This window comes from Colius striatus, chromosome 10 (assembly GCF_028858725.1).
Source record: "Colius striatus isolate bColStr4 chromosome 10, bColStr4.1.hap1, whole genome shotgun sequence".
NCBI lineage: Eukaryota > Metazoa > Chordata > Aves > Coliiformes > Coliidae > Colius > Colius striatus.
Window position 1 is genome coordinate 32409708 of NC_084768.1, and position 14420 is coordinate 32424127.

The window sequence follows — 14420 nt, forward strand, 5'->3', positions numbered from 1 at the left end:
GCAGGACGCGCTGCCGGCCGCGGCTGGCCGGGCCTCTGGCGTGGCGGTGACGCGGGGCAGGACGCGCTGCCGGCCGCGGCTGGCCGGGCCTCTGGCGTGGCGGTGACGCGGGGCAGGACGCGCGCTGCCGGCTGCAACGTGAGTTCCCGTCCGCGCCGGGCCCGGCCCGCTGCGGCAGCAGCTCGGACTACAACCCGCGGCCTGCCGGGAGGAAGCGCAGGGCCGCCCCGCAGGAAGCAGAGCACGGCGGCGTGGCTGCCGTGGCGTTGCGGCGGTCCCGCCCGGGACGCCCCCGCCCCGAGCCCGGCCTTTCCGTGCGGCCTGCGCCGCGCTCGCCGCTGCGGGGGACGCCACGGGAGCACAGCCTGGCTTGCCTGCGAGGGGAAGCGAGCGGCTGCAGCGGCGCCCGGCTCAACGTGAGCGAAGCCGCGGGCAAGGGCGGGCCGGGCTGGCAGGGGGCGGCGGCGGGGCCCTCGGCCCGGGATGGGAGAGGCTGTTCGCCTCTGCTGCGTGTCATCGCGAAGTGCTGCCCGCAGAGAGGGGAACCTGTTCGTTTCTTGGAATGGGGATTAAAACACTGTGTTTTGACACGGGGCTTTTATTTCCGGCAGTTTTGTTTGGAAGAGGTGTTCGCTGTGGATGGTACTGTAAGAATGAAGAGGTCGATCTTGCACTGCAATTTCGTAACTTAATTGGCAAAACTGATTGGCACTGTCTTACAGCGAAGTGCCGTGATGCTAATTTGAAAGACTTTGTACAGGTGTTTATTCTAAAAGCATATTATAATGTCACCCTTACTTACCATTGCAGCCCATGGTATGCAATTGAGTTAACGCAGGAATGTGTGTCTGTCCAGGAGCTCTCGTGACCACAGTAAACAACACTTATATTTTCATCTTAATTATGCTTTTAAATTGCAACTAATGAATCATTACAGTAGTATTGGTAAGTATTTTTATGGCTAGGTTGCAACCTTTTCAAATGCACAAATGACCAGGATAAGCTGGGCCTCAGCAACGCTGGCATTTTTAGAAGTCAGGCACGATTGTTTAAACCTGTAGAATGAAGCAGCCAGACTAAACAGCTTCTGGAAATGGTTTCAGTGACCTCTCCAGCCTCACAAAATAAAGCAGTGGTAAGACTAGTGATAAATTCAAATTTGAGGAGACCTGTACATGTGGACAAATTAATCTTACACAATTTCACATCAGTTCAATTATTAAAACAAGTTCTTGCTCTCTAAACCTTATGGTACTATTCCTGAATCAACACTAGAAACTCCTTTTCTTTGTTCAACTAGTTCTAAAAGAATAAAAGTCCCTCCAACAGCCTAGGAACCCAAAACGAGACAGGTTTCTGAAGTTGCTGTCCTGCATCTTTCCTACACTCCTATTTGCTTTCCCTTCTGCCAAGCTGCCAAACCCAATGGGAAGAACTGTCCGTGTCTTTAACACAACTGGTAAGCTAAAGTGGAAGGAGAGTGAATGGGATGAAAAGTAAATAACTTAATTGAGACTACTTGCCTGACTCTGGTAGCCAAATGTATCTTTTACTGGTATCTGGTGAACAGTGCAACAGATTTTGAGGTTCTGAAGACCTACTTGTATCTCTGGAGTTGACCCTAAGGATGGAACACATAGACATTGCATTGATATAAAGCAACAATTTTACAAGCAGAGAAAAATATAGTGCTTTTTGTTCTGACCAGCTGGTGTAATAAACTTCTTGCTGGAGTGTTCATGGAAAGGCAGAGACAGTCATTCAGCTGGGCAATAGGAAAAGGGACTGTAGAGCTGCTGAGAATGCCGTGTCAGTCGGTGTTCGAGAGGCATGTTTGCCTGTGTAGAGTGCTAGGGAGCATGTAACTGCTCATCTTCAGTTATACAATCTGTTTCATTTCCAGCAGATTCAAAGATCACAAACATCTGTCCTGTAAAAACAAGGGAGGAAGCAATCCTACTTGGCAACAATGAGGTAAGTTGAGAGGGCTTTTATAAACTCCAGTAATTTACATTCATGTTGTGGAGCATGGCATGTTCACCGTGGAAAAACTGTGATCCCAGCTTGTGTGAGAAAACAACACATGCTCTCACAAAAACTGTCGTTGAAAGGGCTCTCCTGGATCACTTAATTTGATCAGAATTCCCTGCTGAAAGCCTAGAAATTGTTAATGGAGTAACATGAGTAATATGTACAGAAGAATAAATATTTAATGGTAAGCTCAGAATATTCACATTGTGTTCAGTTCAAACTAGTCTTGCAAGTAAAGTGGAGGACACCTCATTTGAGGTGCTGGTTTAGAATGCAGTGGCTGCTGGACCCTGCTGAGTTTACAGTTTATAAGGAGAACTGGGAGTGCTACCAGTGCTGTTGAGAAAGTAGGAGATGGTGAACAATCTAGAGTGAAAGAATGAATTTTCCCAAAACAATAAAACTCAAAGTTAACAAAGTTAAAAGCAAGTAAACATTAGAAGCTGAGTACCATCAGTGTCTGTCTGGATAGCTGAAAGTAATCGTCCCAAGTCCTAAAATCCTCCTTAGCTCTTTACTTAAGCTAGTTAGTACTGCAGGAGTTTTGCCCAAGTAAGGGAGACACCTAAATGTGAGATTAATGACTTTTCCTTTCCTGTTACTTGCTTTAAAGGTATTTTCACTTCTGTAAGCTTCCAGGAAGAGTTATGGGAATCCGCCTACTGCGCTTCACTTCCGTGGTGATCATTGTCTTACTTCTTGTGGCAGGTGCTTTAACAGCTTTGCTTCCCAACATCAAAGATGACAAAATGCCCAATTTGAGAAGGGAACCAAAAACCCAGAGTCAGTCTGCCTTGGATTCATTTACTCTTATTATGCAGACATATAACAGAACTGACTTGCTTCTAAAGCTTTTAAATCATTACCAAGCCATCCCCCACCTACATAAAGTAATTGTTGTGTGGAACAACATTGGTGAGAAGATACCAGAGGAAATGTGGAATTCCTTGGGGCCTCATCCTGTGCCTGTTGTTTTTAAAGTTCAAACTGTAAATCGCATGAGGAACAGACTCCAGAATTTCCCTGAGCTGGAAACCAAAGGTAAGCAGCAGTTCCTCTTGCCACTACTACTGGTAATTTCACACTTGAAATGTGAATGTGATAGAGATGGTTTGAGTTATACTATGTCATAAATCCATGGATCTGATGGGCTACTTAATAGAATGTGAGTAATACAGAAGAAAGCTATGTTACAATACCTGATTCAACCCACCACCACCAGCAGCAGGGCAGAGGCTGTCAGTTAAAAGTAAGGAAGAAAAGAGGGATGTCAAATGCATTTCCTGGGCTTTTGCAATTGCATCTGTTCACCATTTTCCTTTTCAGGTAAACACAGGTAGTTCAGCCTCTCCTCCCTTTATAGTGTAGACTGACATTCATACTGCATGTATTTGTTCAGTCACTGCATTCATTTGGACTGGTAATTTAATTCTTCTTTCTACAACATAAGTTCTCAACCATGTTCTCCTCTTCAGAGAAACTCCCCTCTCTAGCTTTCCATCTCAAGTTATGCATCCTTTTTAGGAGTATTTTCCCCAGTCTTTTGGCCATTTATCTAAATATTTTTCCTAAGCTCTTTCCAGGAGAAGCACAATAGGTCCTGTTTGTTTCAAGAGGGAACAAACCCCATATGTTGCATTACAGACCTGACCTTACTCATGATTAGTAAAGGTAATTCTCTTTACTGCCCCCTTCCTAACATGCCTTGCTGCTCAAAACCCATGACTTCTGCAAAGACACTTGAAAAGCCAACTTCCCAAGTGTTTTATTTGCCATAATAGGATTTATGCTGGCTGCAAACTTCAAAGCTCTAAGGCATCTGGAGTTCTGATTCCTCATAGTCTCTCGCCTAAAATTTAAGGCAAAGTTTCTTCCTTCTGTAGTTAATCATATTGAATGTTGCCTGTGCAATTTCTTAAGATTGCTTATTTAGAACTTGAAAGTAGTGAGGAGATGGGTAAAGTACTAGGAATCCCTTATAAATCTCATACACTAGAGAACGGGATCTAACTCTTCTATTTTAGTTGTATTTTTACACGAGATTAGCAGATTTTTAAGTTGCTTAAACAAACACTCCCAAGTTTTCCAATGCATCTGTCCAGCTGTACTACAGATGATCAAAGGCTGATGAGTTTTGTTACAGCCTGGCAAATGATCTAAAGTTTAGGTTTGCTTCCAGTTGCCACAGAGCTGCAGCCTTGGTTTAGCTATGAAATGTAAAGATGTTTTCTCAGTCTGCTTTCAAGGAGTTACAGTTCAGCTCTGCAGTTCAGCTTAATGGTTATGTAAGTGTCACAGCTAATTAGTGCAATTATGTGCTGCATGCTGTGCTCACCTGTTTAATCTTTGGAGAAGTTAAAAGTTTTTGTTTTCTCTTCCTTCAGCTGTTTTAATGATGGATGATGATACACTAGTCAGTGCTCATGACCTTGCTTTTGCCTTTTCTGTTTGGCAGGTAATGTTTTGCACTTTGGAAGGCAGTATTTGTGAGTTATAATTGACAATAATGGCTTTAATTAGAGTAATACTGGATCATAATGTTTTACCATTGATTTTTCTAGCCATAAAGTTAAATTTTACAAGTGTTGAAGCACTAAGTAGTAGAAATTACTTAAATATTCTTCAGTAGTAACTGTACCTGTAATCTCTATCTTTCACACTTTAACTCTTGTACATGAACACTGAAGTTGCTGACTACTGACTTTATTTAAATTGATAGTAGGCTGCAAAACAAAAGTGTGTGAGTTTTTTCTAAGGGAGTTGTTAAGTTTATTTTCAGTGCCAAATATACAGCTGCAAATTGTGGATAGGTGTTTCTTGGCACTAGATTTACACAGATCAAAGGAGCATATGCCAACAGTTTAATTCTTGCCTGGCAAAAATCTTGTGCTCCTCTCATTAAGTAAAAAATGCATAAAACTCTTATGAAAACACTTAACATACATTTCCATTTCAGTGTGGGCTTCACTTTGATTTTTTTTCAAATCTCTGTTTTTTTCTTTCAGCAATTTCCAGAGCATATAGTGGGATTTGTTCCTAGAAAGCACATTTCTACTCCTTCAGGTGTATACAGTTATGGCAGCTTCGAACTGCAGAACCCTGGCTTTGGAAATGGAGATCAGTATTCCATGGTTCTTATTGGTGCAGCATTTTTTCACAGTGGGTATTTAGAAGACTTTCAAAGACAGCCAGAAGCTGTTTACGCCTTAATAGATGAAACTCAAAATTGTGACGATATTGCTATGAATTTCCTGGTAGCCAGGCATACAGGAAAGCCTTCAGGAGTGTTTGTGAAGCCTGTTGATATAAGAAATTTAGAAAAAGACACTAACAGTGGCTACTCTGGAATGTGGCACCGAGCAGAGCATTTGTTACAGAGATCTTACTGTGTAAATAAACTGGTTAATATTTATGATGGCATGCCTTTAAAATATTCTAATATCATGATTTCTCAGTTTGGTTTTCCTAATTATGCCAATCACAAAAATAAAATGTAAGGCAATGAATTTAAGGGGTTAGGTGTTAAACAATACTCAGTGAATTGTACTGAGTTCAAGGAGAGAGGTTTAATTACTGCATCTTGGCCATCCTTATCTGTAGCCCCTGAATTTTTTCCATATGGCTTTTATGGGTTTTTCTTTTCCTTTCTTACTAATTCTCCAAGGTAAGTTTTGAGAAAACTTAAAAGAATATATGCTAATACTTATCTGTGATAAAACCATCATCTTTCCTTAAAACCTAAGAAGCTATTACAGTCAATTAGGCTGGTTCTTCAGAAACATGCTGGCAAAAAAATGCACTCCTAGCCTCGAGTGCTTATGTTTTGGGTTGTTTTTTTAAATATGTGTATCGAGTCAAATGAGGTCTAAGCATTTTTTTCATTGTTACATATTGAGATGCTTCCTTGCCTTCACCCTCTGCTCCTCACCTCCTACCTAGTTCCCAGTGAAACTACAGAAGGGCTACAGCAAACTTGTGGCCACGCTGCTAGACTCCTGTACAAAACCCCTCGAAGTCTGTATATAAGCTATTCTGTATTCTGAGATCTTCCTGAAGCTGCTATGACAGCAAGCTAGAAAAAAAGAGTACCTCACCTTTATCTCAGTCTGAAAACCATTGTCTAGAGTTCTAGTGCTGCTGAGATAGTGGAAAATGATCTCCAGCGTGGCTTTTTTTTTTCCTATTATTAATTTGCCTAGAGTTGCCGAAACAGTGCAGCCAAAAGGTGAAACCCTAGGCACTGGAAATGTAAGAAACATGACTACATGAAATAGGAAACTGAGATAAGCAGACAGAAGAAATGGGTGGGATATTAGTTATTAAGATTCTTTTAAGTACTTGGGTTTGATATTTTGCACGTTCATTTTTACAAAAATGTGCCCAAGAAAATCCTCACTTTAAAAAAATTCCTTATTGGGATTGGAATTTGTCTTACAGTTTCTAATAAGAGCAGGCTGTTCTGCATTGATTACAGAGTGTCCATCTTGTAGTACTGCAGGTCTACTGTTTTTTTAACTACTCTTTCAAATTAATACTTTTTGTTTCCTTTCTTCTGTTTTTGGTGGCTACAACCACAGAATTAAAATGTGCAACAAATGGGTAAAACACCATTAAAAATGTACTTTAAAGGTACGGTGATGTTTGACAGTGCTGGACTGTTACCAGTCTCCAGATGGCTCCAAGAAACAGCTATTATTAATAGCTTTTGTTGTTTTGGGACTCTCTAGTTCTGGAAATGTCACGTTAACATAGACAGGACAAACCTTTTCAGTTGCAACTACAGAACTTGTTTCTGATATGCAGGAAAGAACAAAAGGCAGTGATTTCCCTGCATCACAGAGGAATCAAATCTGGCATCCAAGGCAGATTTAGTATCATCTGCATCGATTCTTAGCATCAGTTCAAAGGTTATCTGTGGGCAAACAATAACAGCTAATACCTAGTAGACAAACTACATCTGCACAGATAGTGTATAATTTTAGCACTTTTGGTAATAAGCTAGCTGAACAAAAAAGTGGTTAAAGAATGTGACAGGTTCTTTGCAGCAGGGCTGACTCTGGGTATCAGTCTTGGTTTCTTTGGGGGAACAGAGGATTCCTTTGCCTTGTTCTGTCAGTGTTAAAGGATTTGTTTTATGTTCCAAGTACTTGTAAGATTTAAAGGGCAAAATCTTAACATGGCAATGTAAAGTCTGCTTGATTTTGTTGTAATAGTGAAAAGTATATTTTAAGTATTGTGCTGTAGTGATAAGTAGTATACAAACAGGTCTATGATCTTTCCAGAAGTACAACTTCACTAGTGGTCCTTTACTGCATTTCATTTACTTACTGATTTACGTGATTTCTGTTCTGTGCAGCATTGGCTCGAATTGTGAACACTCACAGATGTTGTTAACTTTACCTTTAAAATGTGAAATGAACTGTCTGCTCAGCCAAATCTTAGTACTGTGGTTTTTTTGTTGTGGGGAAGGAGTTATTTTAGGTTGTTGGGGTTTTTTTTATGTTCTTCTGTGTCAGTAAAAGAGTAGAACAAGCTTTTATTGTACTGGTAAATATAATTTCCACCACTGTCAAATAAAATATATAAACCAAATTTGTGATGTATGTGTTTTCAGATTATTAACCAAGTTTTTCAGTGTTAGATGTCTAAAGCTCACAGTTTGGACACAGGTGAGCAGCAGCAAGATTATTTATTTTTTTAAAAAAGGGTACTTGTCACATACATTCAGTTAACTGAGGTAAAGCCCACTCATGAGGAAACACAAAGCCATCAGAAACACAGCCTTAAGCAGTTAGTCTGACAGAGCAAAGTTGAAGAAAAAAGAAAATACATCTCCAGCTAGAATTCACTGTGCTTAGGAACCAAAAGGGGTTGGTTGGTTTGTTTATTTTTTAAAGGCTGTTAACTTTTTATTCCTTGATGGTTATAAAAATGCCTTAAGATTCTTTAATCAAATATTCTGCTGAGAATTTAAAGTTTATAGGCATTTATCTTTAAAAGATTATCTAAGTGTCATTTGGAAATATTTTGGAATACAAACAAACTCATCAGCACCTCTTAATGTTCTGTAGATGTTTATGCAACACAGGAGTTAAAAAATGGTATGTAAAAGATATATTTTAGAAATCCCCGTTGAGAATACCAGGATAGAGTCTTAAAATGATGCACCAGAACCACAAGAAATTGCTCCATTACCTATTGTAAAAAAATGCCACAAGATGTCACTGTAGCCTTGATACCTGATACCATCAGACATTAAAAATAGTAATTGGAATTGATTATAGAAACAAAATTGTATGAGGTGAAAACATTCTTAAACATTCTACATGGTGAAATCTGTTAGATAATGCGAAGTGATCACTGGAGCTGAAAAAACAAGGTTATTTTGTACATTTTTTTTGTCAGGGAAGAAGAGAAAGATTATTTTAACTATTTCCTATGCTTACAAAGGCTGTAACTAATTGCCACAAACGAGAAATTGTACACAACCAAAACAATAGTTGTAATTTTGCATAAATAAGCAGTATGCAAACTCCATTGGACAGTGGGGCTTCAGTTGCTAGTCACGTTTGTCTGGGAGATACATCAGCCTACCTAGATGGATTTACAAATAGGCTTTAACATAAACTGTGGATCTAGAGATTCTAGATACTATACAGCTAACCTGTTACACTGCTCCATGTTTGCTTCTGTTGCCCCAGACACCTTTGTTAAAGCTAATTTCAGTATGCTCATATGAGCTTCCCTTGACTATAGCACAGACTTGGAAATGTATGTGACATCAAACTGTAGCGGAAGTTTGAGTAAAAATTGTGTTAAAAATCTATAGTTCTGGAGAAATTACATTGTTCTCTCCTTTCTTTTGTGTTGTGTTACTCCTTAGAGAATTGCTTGTAAATAAAAATGGAAATATTTGATTTAATTGAATGTTAAATGAAAGTCATATAAAACAATAGAGGAAAAAACCACCACATTTATTTCCATGAAAAGCAAATATATGCAAACAACCTTTATTTAATTTGCTGTTACAGAAGACTATAACCTCAGTCTTGCAAGCATCTTATATGGAATAGCACTTAGTACTGACAATAAGGTTTCTTACCTAAGTTGACAGGACCAGGCCCAAAGAGTCATATTTAGGAATATTATTCCTGGAGCTATGAAAAATAAAAAGGAAGAACAGAGCTACAAACTTTTAGAACACATACCACAGATAAATAAGCAACCACAATTGCATGAGGAAAGTGTCTTCTGTAGTACTTTAGTATATTTGTAAGGCTTTAAAGGATATTCAATGCTTATGACATTAGATTAAAAGTTGAAGACTCAATAGCCTCACACTCACATTTAGCGTCATCCGCAGACATTATAATTAATTATATTACCTGGTAGTATGCTTTCTGAAGGAGAGGGTGGCAGAAGGAAGGCATTCCTCACTCTTTTCATGCTTGTTTCTTTGGCAGCGAGTCAAACGCAGACCACAAGCTTAATTCAGCTTTTGCAAATGGCCCACCACAAAGTGAATCTTCTACCTTTTAAAAAACATCGTTAAAAGCATCGTTACAGCAGCCGTAGCAGCGGAGGTATTGACTTCTCGGTAAAGAGCGGGAGCTTCGTGTGAGGGAGAGGCGGCCCAGCAGCTGACAGCAACGCCGGCGGGAGGGAAGAGAGGCACCACCGCCGCGACCCCGCTGAGGGGAGCAGCCCGCCCCTCGCCAACGCCGCGCTCTCATTGGCCGCGGGCGGCGGAAGGCCGTTTTTCATTGGCCAATCGGTTTGTCTATCAGCCCAGGCGGGCTGGGTCCCGCGCGCCTCAGCGTCCCGGGAAGGGGCGCAGGAACTCGGCCCGCCCGGAGCGGGCTGCGCTGCCCTTCTCCCCTGAGGCGGCCTCTCGCCCGCCGAGCCTGCGCCGCTCGTTCACCTCCATCCCGAGCTGGAGCGGCACTGCTGAGGTATTAGCTGCGGTTCAGGTTGTGCCTTCCGCCGCCTCAGGCCCTGCCAGACGTGCCTCAAGACCCGCTCTGTCTCCGCTGGGCGTTGTGCCACGGGCCGTCCTCGGGCGGGAGCAGCGAAGGCGCGGGAGGTCTGTCCGGGCGCGGAGAGGGCCGCGCCGCGGCGGGAGGGGGGCGTGGAGCGCGGCTGAGGCGGAGGGCGGGGCTGTGCCGGGTGCAAAGCGGCTGCCGGGCGGGTCAGCGGCGCGGGTGGGTTGCTCTGTGCTGAGGCGCTGTGAGGCGGAGGGCGGAGCAGCCGCCCCGCGGGGGCTAGGGAGGGGGGCCGGTCGCTCGCCCGCCTCAGCTTCGGCCCCGGGCCGGGCGAGACAAAGGCTCGGTAACGCGGTTGCCGGAGCGCCGCCGGTCGCCTGGTAACCGCCCGCTGCCTCTTTATCCGGGGGCGTCTCCTGGCTGGGGGCGGGGTGTAGCTGAAGTCCCTGCGGGCGCTCGCTCGCCTGCTCGCTCGGCGGCTCGCCGTGTCCTGCAGCTACTTCTCGTCTCTGCTCCCGTTCCTATGCGGGCTGCGGCAGCGGCGCTCCCAGCAGCGTGGCGCCTGGCGGGCGGCCCCGCCGGGCAACGGGTCGCTTCCCAGCGAGCGTACCCCGGCCCCTCCGGGGCTGCCCGGCAGCGCCATGAGTTCGGAGCCGCCCCGCGCCTCGCTGCTCCGCACCCTGTTTAAGATGGAGCCGGCAGCAGACGCCTCCGAAGTGCTGGGGGGAGCCTCGGAGTTCGTGAAAGGTGAGAAAGGGTCGGGGAGCCCGTCCCGTCCCCTGGCCGCGGAGGTCCCGCTCGCCAGGCCCTCCCTCAACTAGGAAACCCGCTGGCTTCCTTCGCGTCCTCCTCCCTCCGGAGCTCCGTCCTTGCCGCGGCTCCGCGGGCTTTGCCGCGTGCCCGCACGGGCTGCGGCCCCCTCCGCCTTGCGGTTTTCGCGAGCTGCCTGCCTGCCGTGCCGCGGGGCGCGCCTCAGCGGTTCCTTCCTCCTCTCTTTCCGGTGAGAAGCGGGGCCGGCACCTGTTGCTACGCACCACTGTGTTCTGGGTTAGAAATCTCCCGCAGTCACTCCCGGGGGGTGCTCGGCCGGTGCGAGCGGGACGGGGATGGCCCCGTGGGCAGAGCCCGCGGGCCGAGCGCGGCTCGGCGCTCCCGCCGGAGGAAGGGGCAGAGCGGCGGGGCAGGCCGGGCCGCGGGCGACAGCCGAGCTGCGGGGACGGGGCCGTCTGCTTTGTCCGTCCTACCCTGTTGCCGTCATCTGTCTTTCAGATCGGTTGTACTTTGCTACTTTACGAAATAAACCGAAAAGTACCGTAAATACCCACTACTTCTGTACCGATGAGGAACTGGTCTATGAAAAGTAAGTGTCGTGATCTGTTGCGTTTTGCATGATGAAAGTGGTCACCTGAGATTCTTCCCGACACACTCTAATGTTATGTGGAGGGGATTTTTTCCCCCCCCTTAGCTGCTTGCACAAAGTATAAGTACAAAATTACTCCGAAAGTATTTATACTTTAGCTGGAACTAGTTTTAACAAGATTGCTGTTACAAAAACCCCTCCAAGACTGCAAACCAGTTACAAGGCCAGTTAAATGGCTTAAATTGTGGTTGGGCTAGAGGAAGGATATCTGAGCTTTGCAAGATTTGTTTATGAGGTGAAGAGCTCTTAAGACTAATTACATCTTATTAAATGGTGTCTTAAATAGAAGACTGTTGTTTGATATGAATAGATGAAACAGTAGTTTGTTTATATGCATTTTCCTTTATAGAAACTATGAAGGGATCACTTTTTATATACAGAATCATAAGAATGCAAAGTTTAAACGTCCTTTTGAAGAAGATCTGCAACTTTGTTTTGTAAGTCAGCAGCAGGTTTTGAGGTAGCACTTCCTGTTGGCTTCTGTAGCTTTATAACAGCAGAAAAAGTGCTCTCTGTGAAGTGAAAGCGTCATATGTTTGGAGGACGCTGATGGCACGTAGAAGGTCAAAAGTACAACTTAATATATTTGTGAATACCGTTAAAGGACGTAAATACACTGAACAAATGAAGTAGTAGCTCTGTGCTACTGTTTAGAAAGTAGTTGCTTGAAACTATTCCCAGATCAGCTGATTCACGTGTGATGATATATTGCTTGGCAGAGTTTACTGCAGCATAAGTGAAACAAAAGATGTATTTTTACTTTAAATATAACTCTCCATCTGAGTTTAAGAATGTGTATCAGCTTTCTTCCTTTCCTTCTGCAGTAACTTCAGTACTGCTTCTGTGAAGATGTGAACCAATTTTCTTTGATTCTATCTTTTTATGCATAGCATATAAATTTCACAGCTTTCCTTCTGTAGGTGTTTTTAAGTCTTTGTCATCTTAAGCTTTGTGTCTTCTGCTGAAGTTCCCAAAGACTTCTGTAATTAACTGGTTGGGAGTATCTTCATTAGTTAATATAAATTGGAAGAAACCTCAGGAGTTCCCTAAGGCAGGGTTGACCTAATGTGTAGAGCAGAATTCAGCTGGAGAAGATCCTGAGCAATTTGTGTTCTATGAATATATTGTACTTAGTGAAAAAAAAAACCCCTTTGATCTAGTATCTCTTCTAAGACTTCTGTGTTATGCTTGTCCTGAGATATTTTGTTTCTGATTGTTAATATGCTTTTAGGGAAAGGTAAAGAAATCTTATGTGGGGTTTGATCTTGGGAGTGGGAAGGCGGAGCAGTTTGGCAGTGTTGTTTACAGATGGTTATGCTAACCCAACCTGGGTATTTTGTGTGAGGACAGGATCTTTTTTTAAAGTAATGAGAAATTGGATGGGGAGGACACAATTTTCTTTAACGTGTGTAAAGTAAACTCATCAAGTATGCTCCTTAACCCAATTACCTGTTAGCCACAAACAAGGGTGTAACTTCATACCAGATAAAATTACAAGATAAGGAAGGAAGCAGTTTATCTTCTAGTGCACATCTGAAGGTTTTAGATGTGTAACTCTCTGTGTACTTGTGAATTGATAGTTCCTAAACTATTTAGGCTTTTTCTAAAGGTATCGTCCCATATCTGTAATGGTACTCTCCTTTTTGTGTTCTCCAATTAAAATGTTAAACTATAGTATGAGAGAGAAATTAAATGACAGTTACTAGGTGGTACGAGTGAGCTTTGTTTAATAACCTAACTCTTTTATACAAGTGCTGTACTTCCCCTGATATTTGTATTGCAGCACCCATCACTACAGTGCATGCAAGATTTGATGTAAAATTAGGCCCAATTTCCACCCCTCACTCCCCTTTTTTTCCCTCTCATCTCCAAGGAAGCTTGTATTGTCTCAGGGAAGTAAAACCAGAGGTCGGTAAGGTTGTCATTTTATATCTTTTTTACAGTCTTTCAGAAATTGGAAAGCTAGAGGCAAAGTGAAAAATAGAATGCAGGTCTCTTGGTTCTGGGGGAAGTATGATTTTACTGTGGTGTCCCTTTTCCTTATGCTCATCAGTGATCACAACAGTACAACTGTTTATTAATTTTGTTTTGTGGAGATACAAAGATACTTCATTGTGCATGGAAGTAAACTATTTCTTTGGGCTGTTATTCTGTTGACAATTCATACTTAAGAGTTATTACTGAAATTACAGGAATTTTTTTGGTGAATTTCATCAAGGTGTCAGTTTGCTTCCACTGAAGCGATGTATGATATGAAAAGCTTATCAATATGTAGGGTTTGGTTGTCTGATTACAGAGAGCATGTTATTGTATCCAAGAAGTACTTAAAATCTCACTGTCTTGCATCACTTCCCCAGCCCCCCTCTCTTAATCTTGAACAGACACAAGGAAGTAATAGTGTACATCAACAGCATGGCCCACTTACTAAAGAAAACGGCTGTAGTGCTAGATATAGTGGTTCTGGAAGTTTTGGTCTGAGAAATGCTGACTTGCTCTTAACAGCTTGTCATGTGATTTCTCACTGAATTGTACACAAAGTGTGGTTACGTAATCTCAGTACTTTAGCCTTCAGTTTTCACTTGAAGTTGTCATCCCTTCTAATGAATTCATAACACTGTCTTATTTAAACATTCACACTTTTAAAAATAATAAAGATAGGTTTAAATGCTTTTAAGAACCTCTCAAATCCTAGCTGCCTAGGAACTCGCTACTAGAGCTGTCACTAATCTAGTTAAATGTGCTGCAATTTAACCTTGAACCTATTATGCTAGGGAAATGGTATGTAAATTCCACAGTTGAGAGAACAAGAAAACTGAATGAATTTATCCAATCCTAAATTCTCTTTTTTTGATTGTTCTCTTTCTGTAAGATTTTTGTCAGTCTCTTTCTGAAACTCTGAGGTCCCTCCTGAGAGAGTCTGCACTACTAATTATAAGGCAATACAATCTTTCAGGGTAATAAATACAGCGCAGGTAACTATTGCTTCA

General features: G+C 42.9%; 2 protein-coding genes and 1 long non-coding RNA gene across 20 annotated transcripts in view; 2 read left to right on the forward strand and 1 right to left on the reverse strand.

Annotated features, from left to right (window-relative positions):
- The first annotated feature begins 12 nt into the window (after positions 1-12).
- EXTL2 (exostosin like glycosyltransferase 2) lies at positions 13-7623 on the forward strand. 18 transcript variants are annotated; one of them, XM_062003543.1, is made up of 5 exons: positions 13-138; positions 1904-1974; positions 2645-3072; positions 4416-4486; positions 5037-7623. In XM_062003543.1, the coding sequence occupies exons 2-5, from the start codon at positions 1970-1972 to the stop codon at positions 5526-5528; spliced, it is 996 nt and encodes a 331-aa protein (XP_061859527.1). In that variant the 5' UTR covers positions 13-138; positions 1904-1969; the 3' UTR covers positions 5529-7623. The 18 variants fall into 18 exon arrangements, 17 of the variants coding, with proteins under 17 accessions (XP_061859527.1, XP_061859528.1, XP_061859526.1 ...); XM_062003544.1 differs by lacking the exon at positions 13-138 and adding an exon at positions 327-416 and having other exon boundaries at positions 1907-1974; XM_062003542.1 differs by lacking the exon at positions 13-138 and adding an exon at positions 331-416.
- A 1386-nt stretch (positions 7624-9009) lies between these two features.
- Positions 9010-10964, reverse strand: LOC133626207 (uncharacterized). The gene is made up of 3 exons (XR_009819355.1): positions 9953-10964; positions 9417-9563; positions 9010-9188 (listed from the first exon to the last, which is right to left on the reverse strand). It is a non-coding gene; the product is annotated as an uncharacterized LOC133626207 (long non-coding RNA).
- CDC14A (cell division cycle 14A) overlaps positions 10206-14420 on the forward strand; it is a 43189-nt gene continuing 38974 nt past the window's right edge. The window contains 2 exon segments of the mRNA XM_062003528.1: positions 10206-10760; positions 11283-11373. Of these exon segments, the coding sequence (XP_061859512.1) occupies positions 10655-10760; positions 11283-11373 (197 nt within the window). The 5' untranslated portion in view covers positions 10206-10654.

Coding starts and splice junctions, on each gene's coding strand:
- EXTL2 (XM_062003543.1), top strand. Junction 3,073..4,415: donor CCCTGAGCTGGAAACCAAAG/GTAAGCAGCAGT, acceptor CTCTTCCTTCAG/CTGTTTTAATGATGGATGAT. Junction 4,487..5,036: donor TTGCCTTTTCTGTTTGGCAG/GTAATGTTTTGC, acceptor TTTTTCTTTCAG/CAATTTCCAGAGCATATAGT.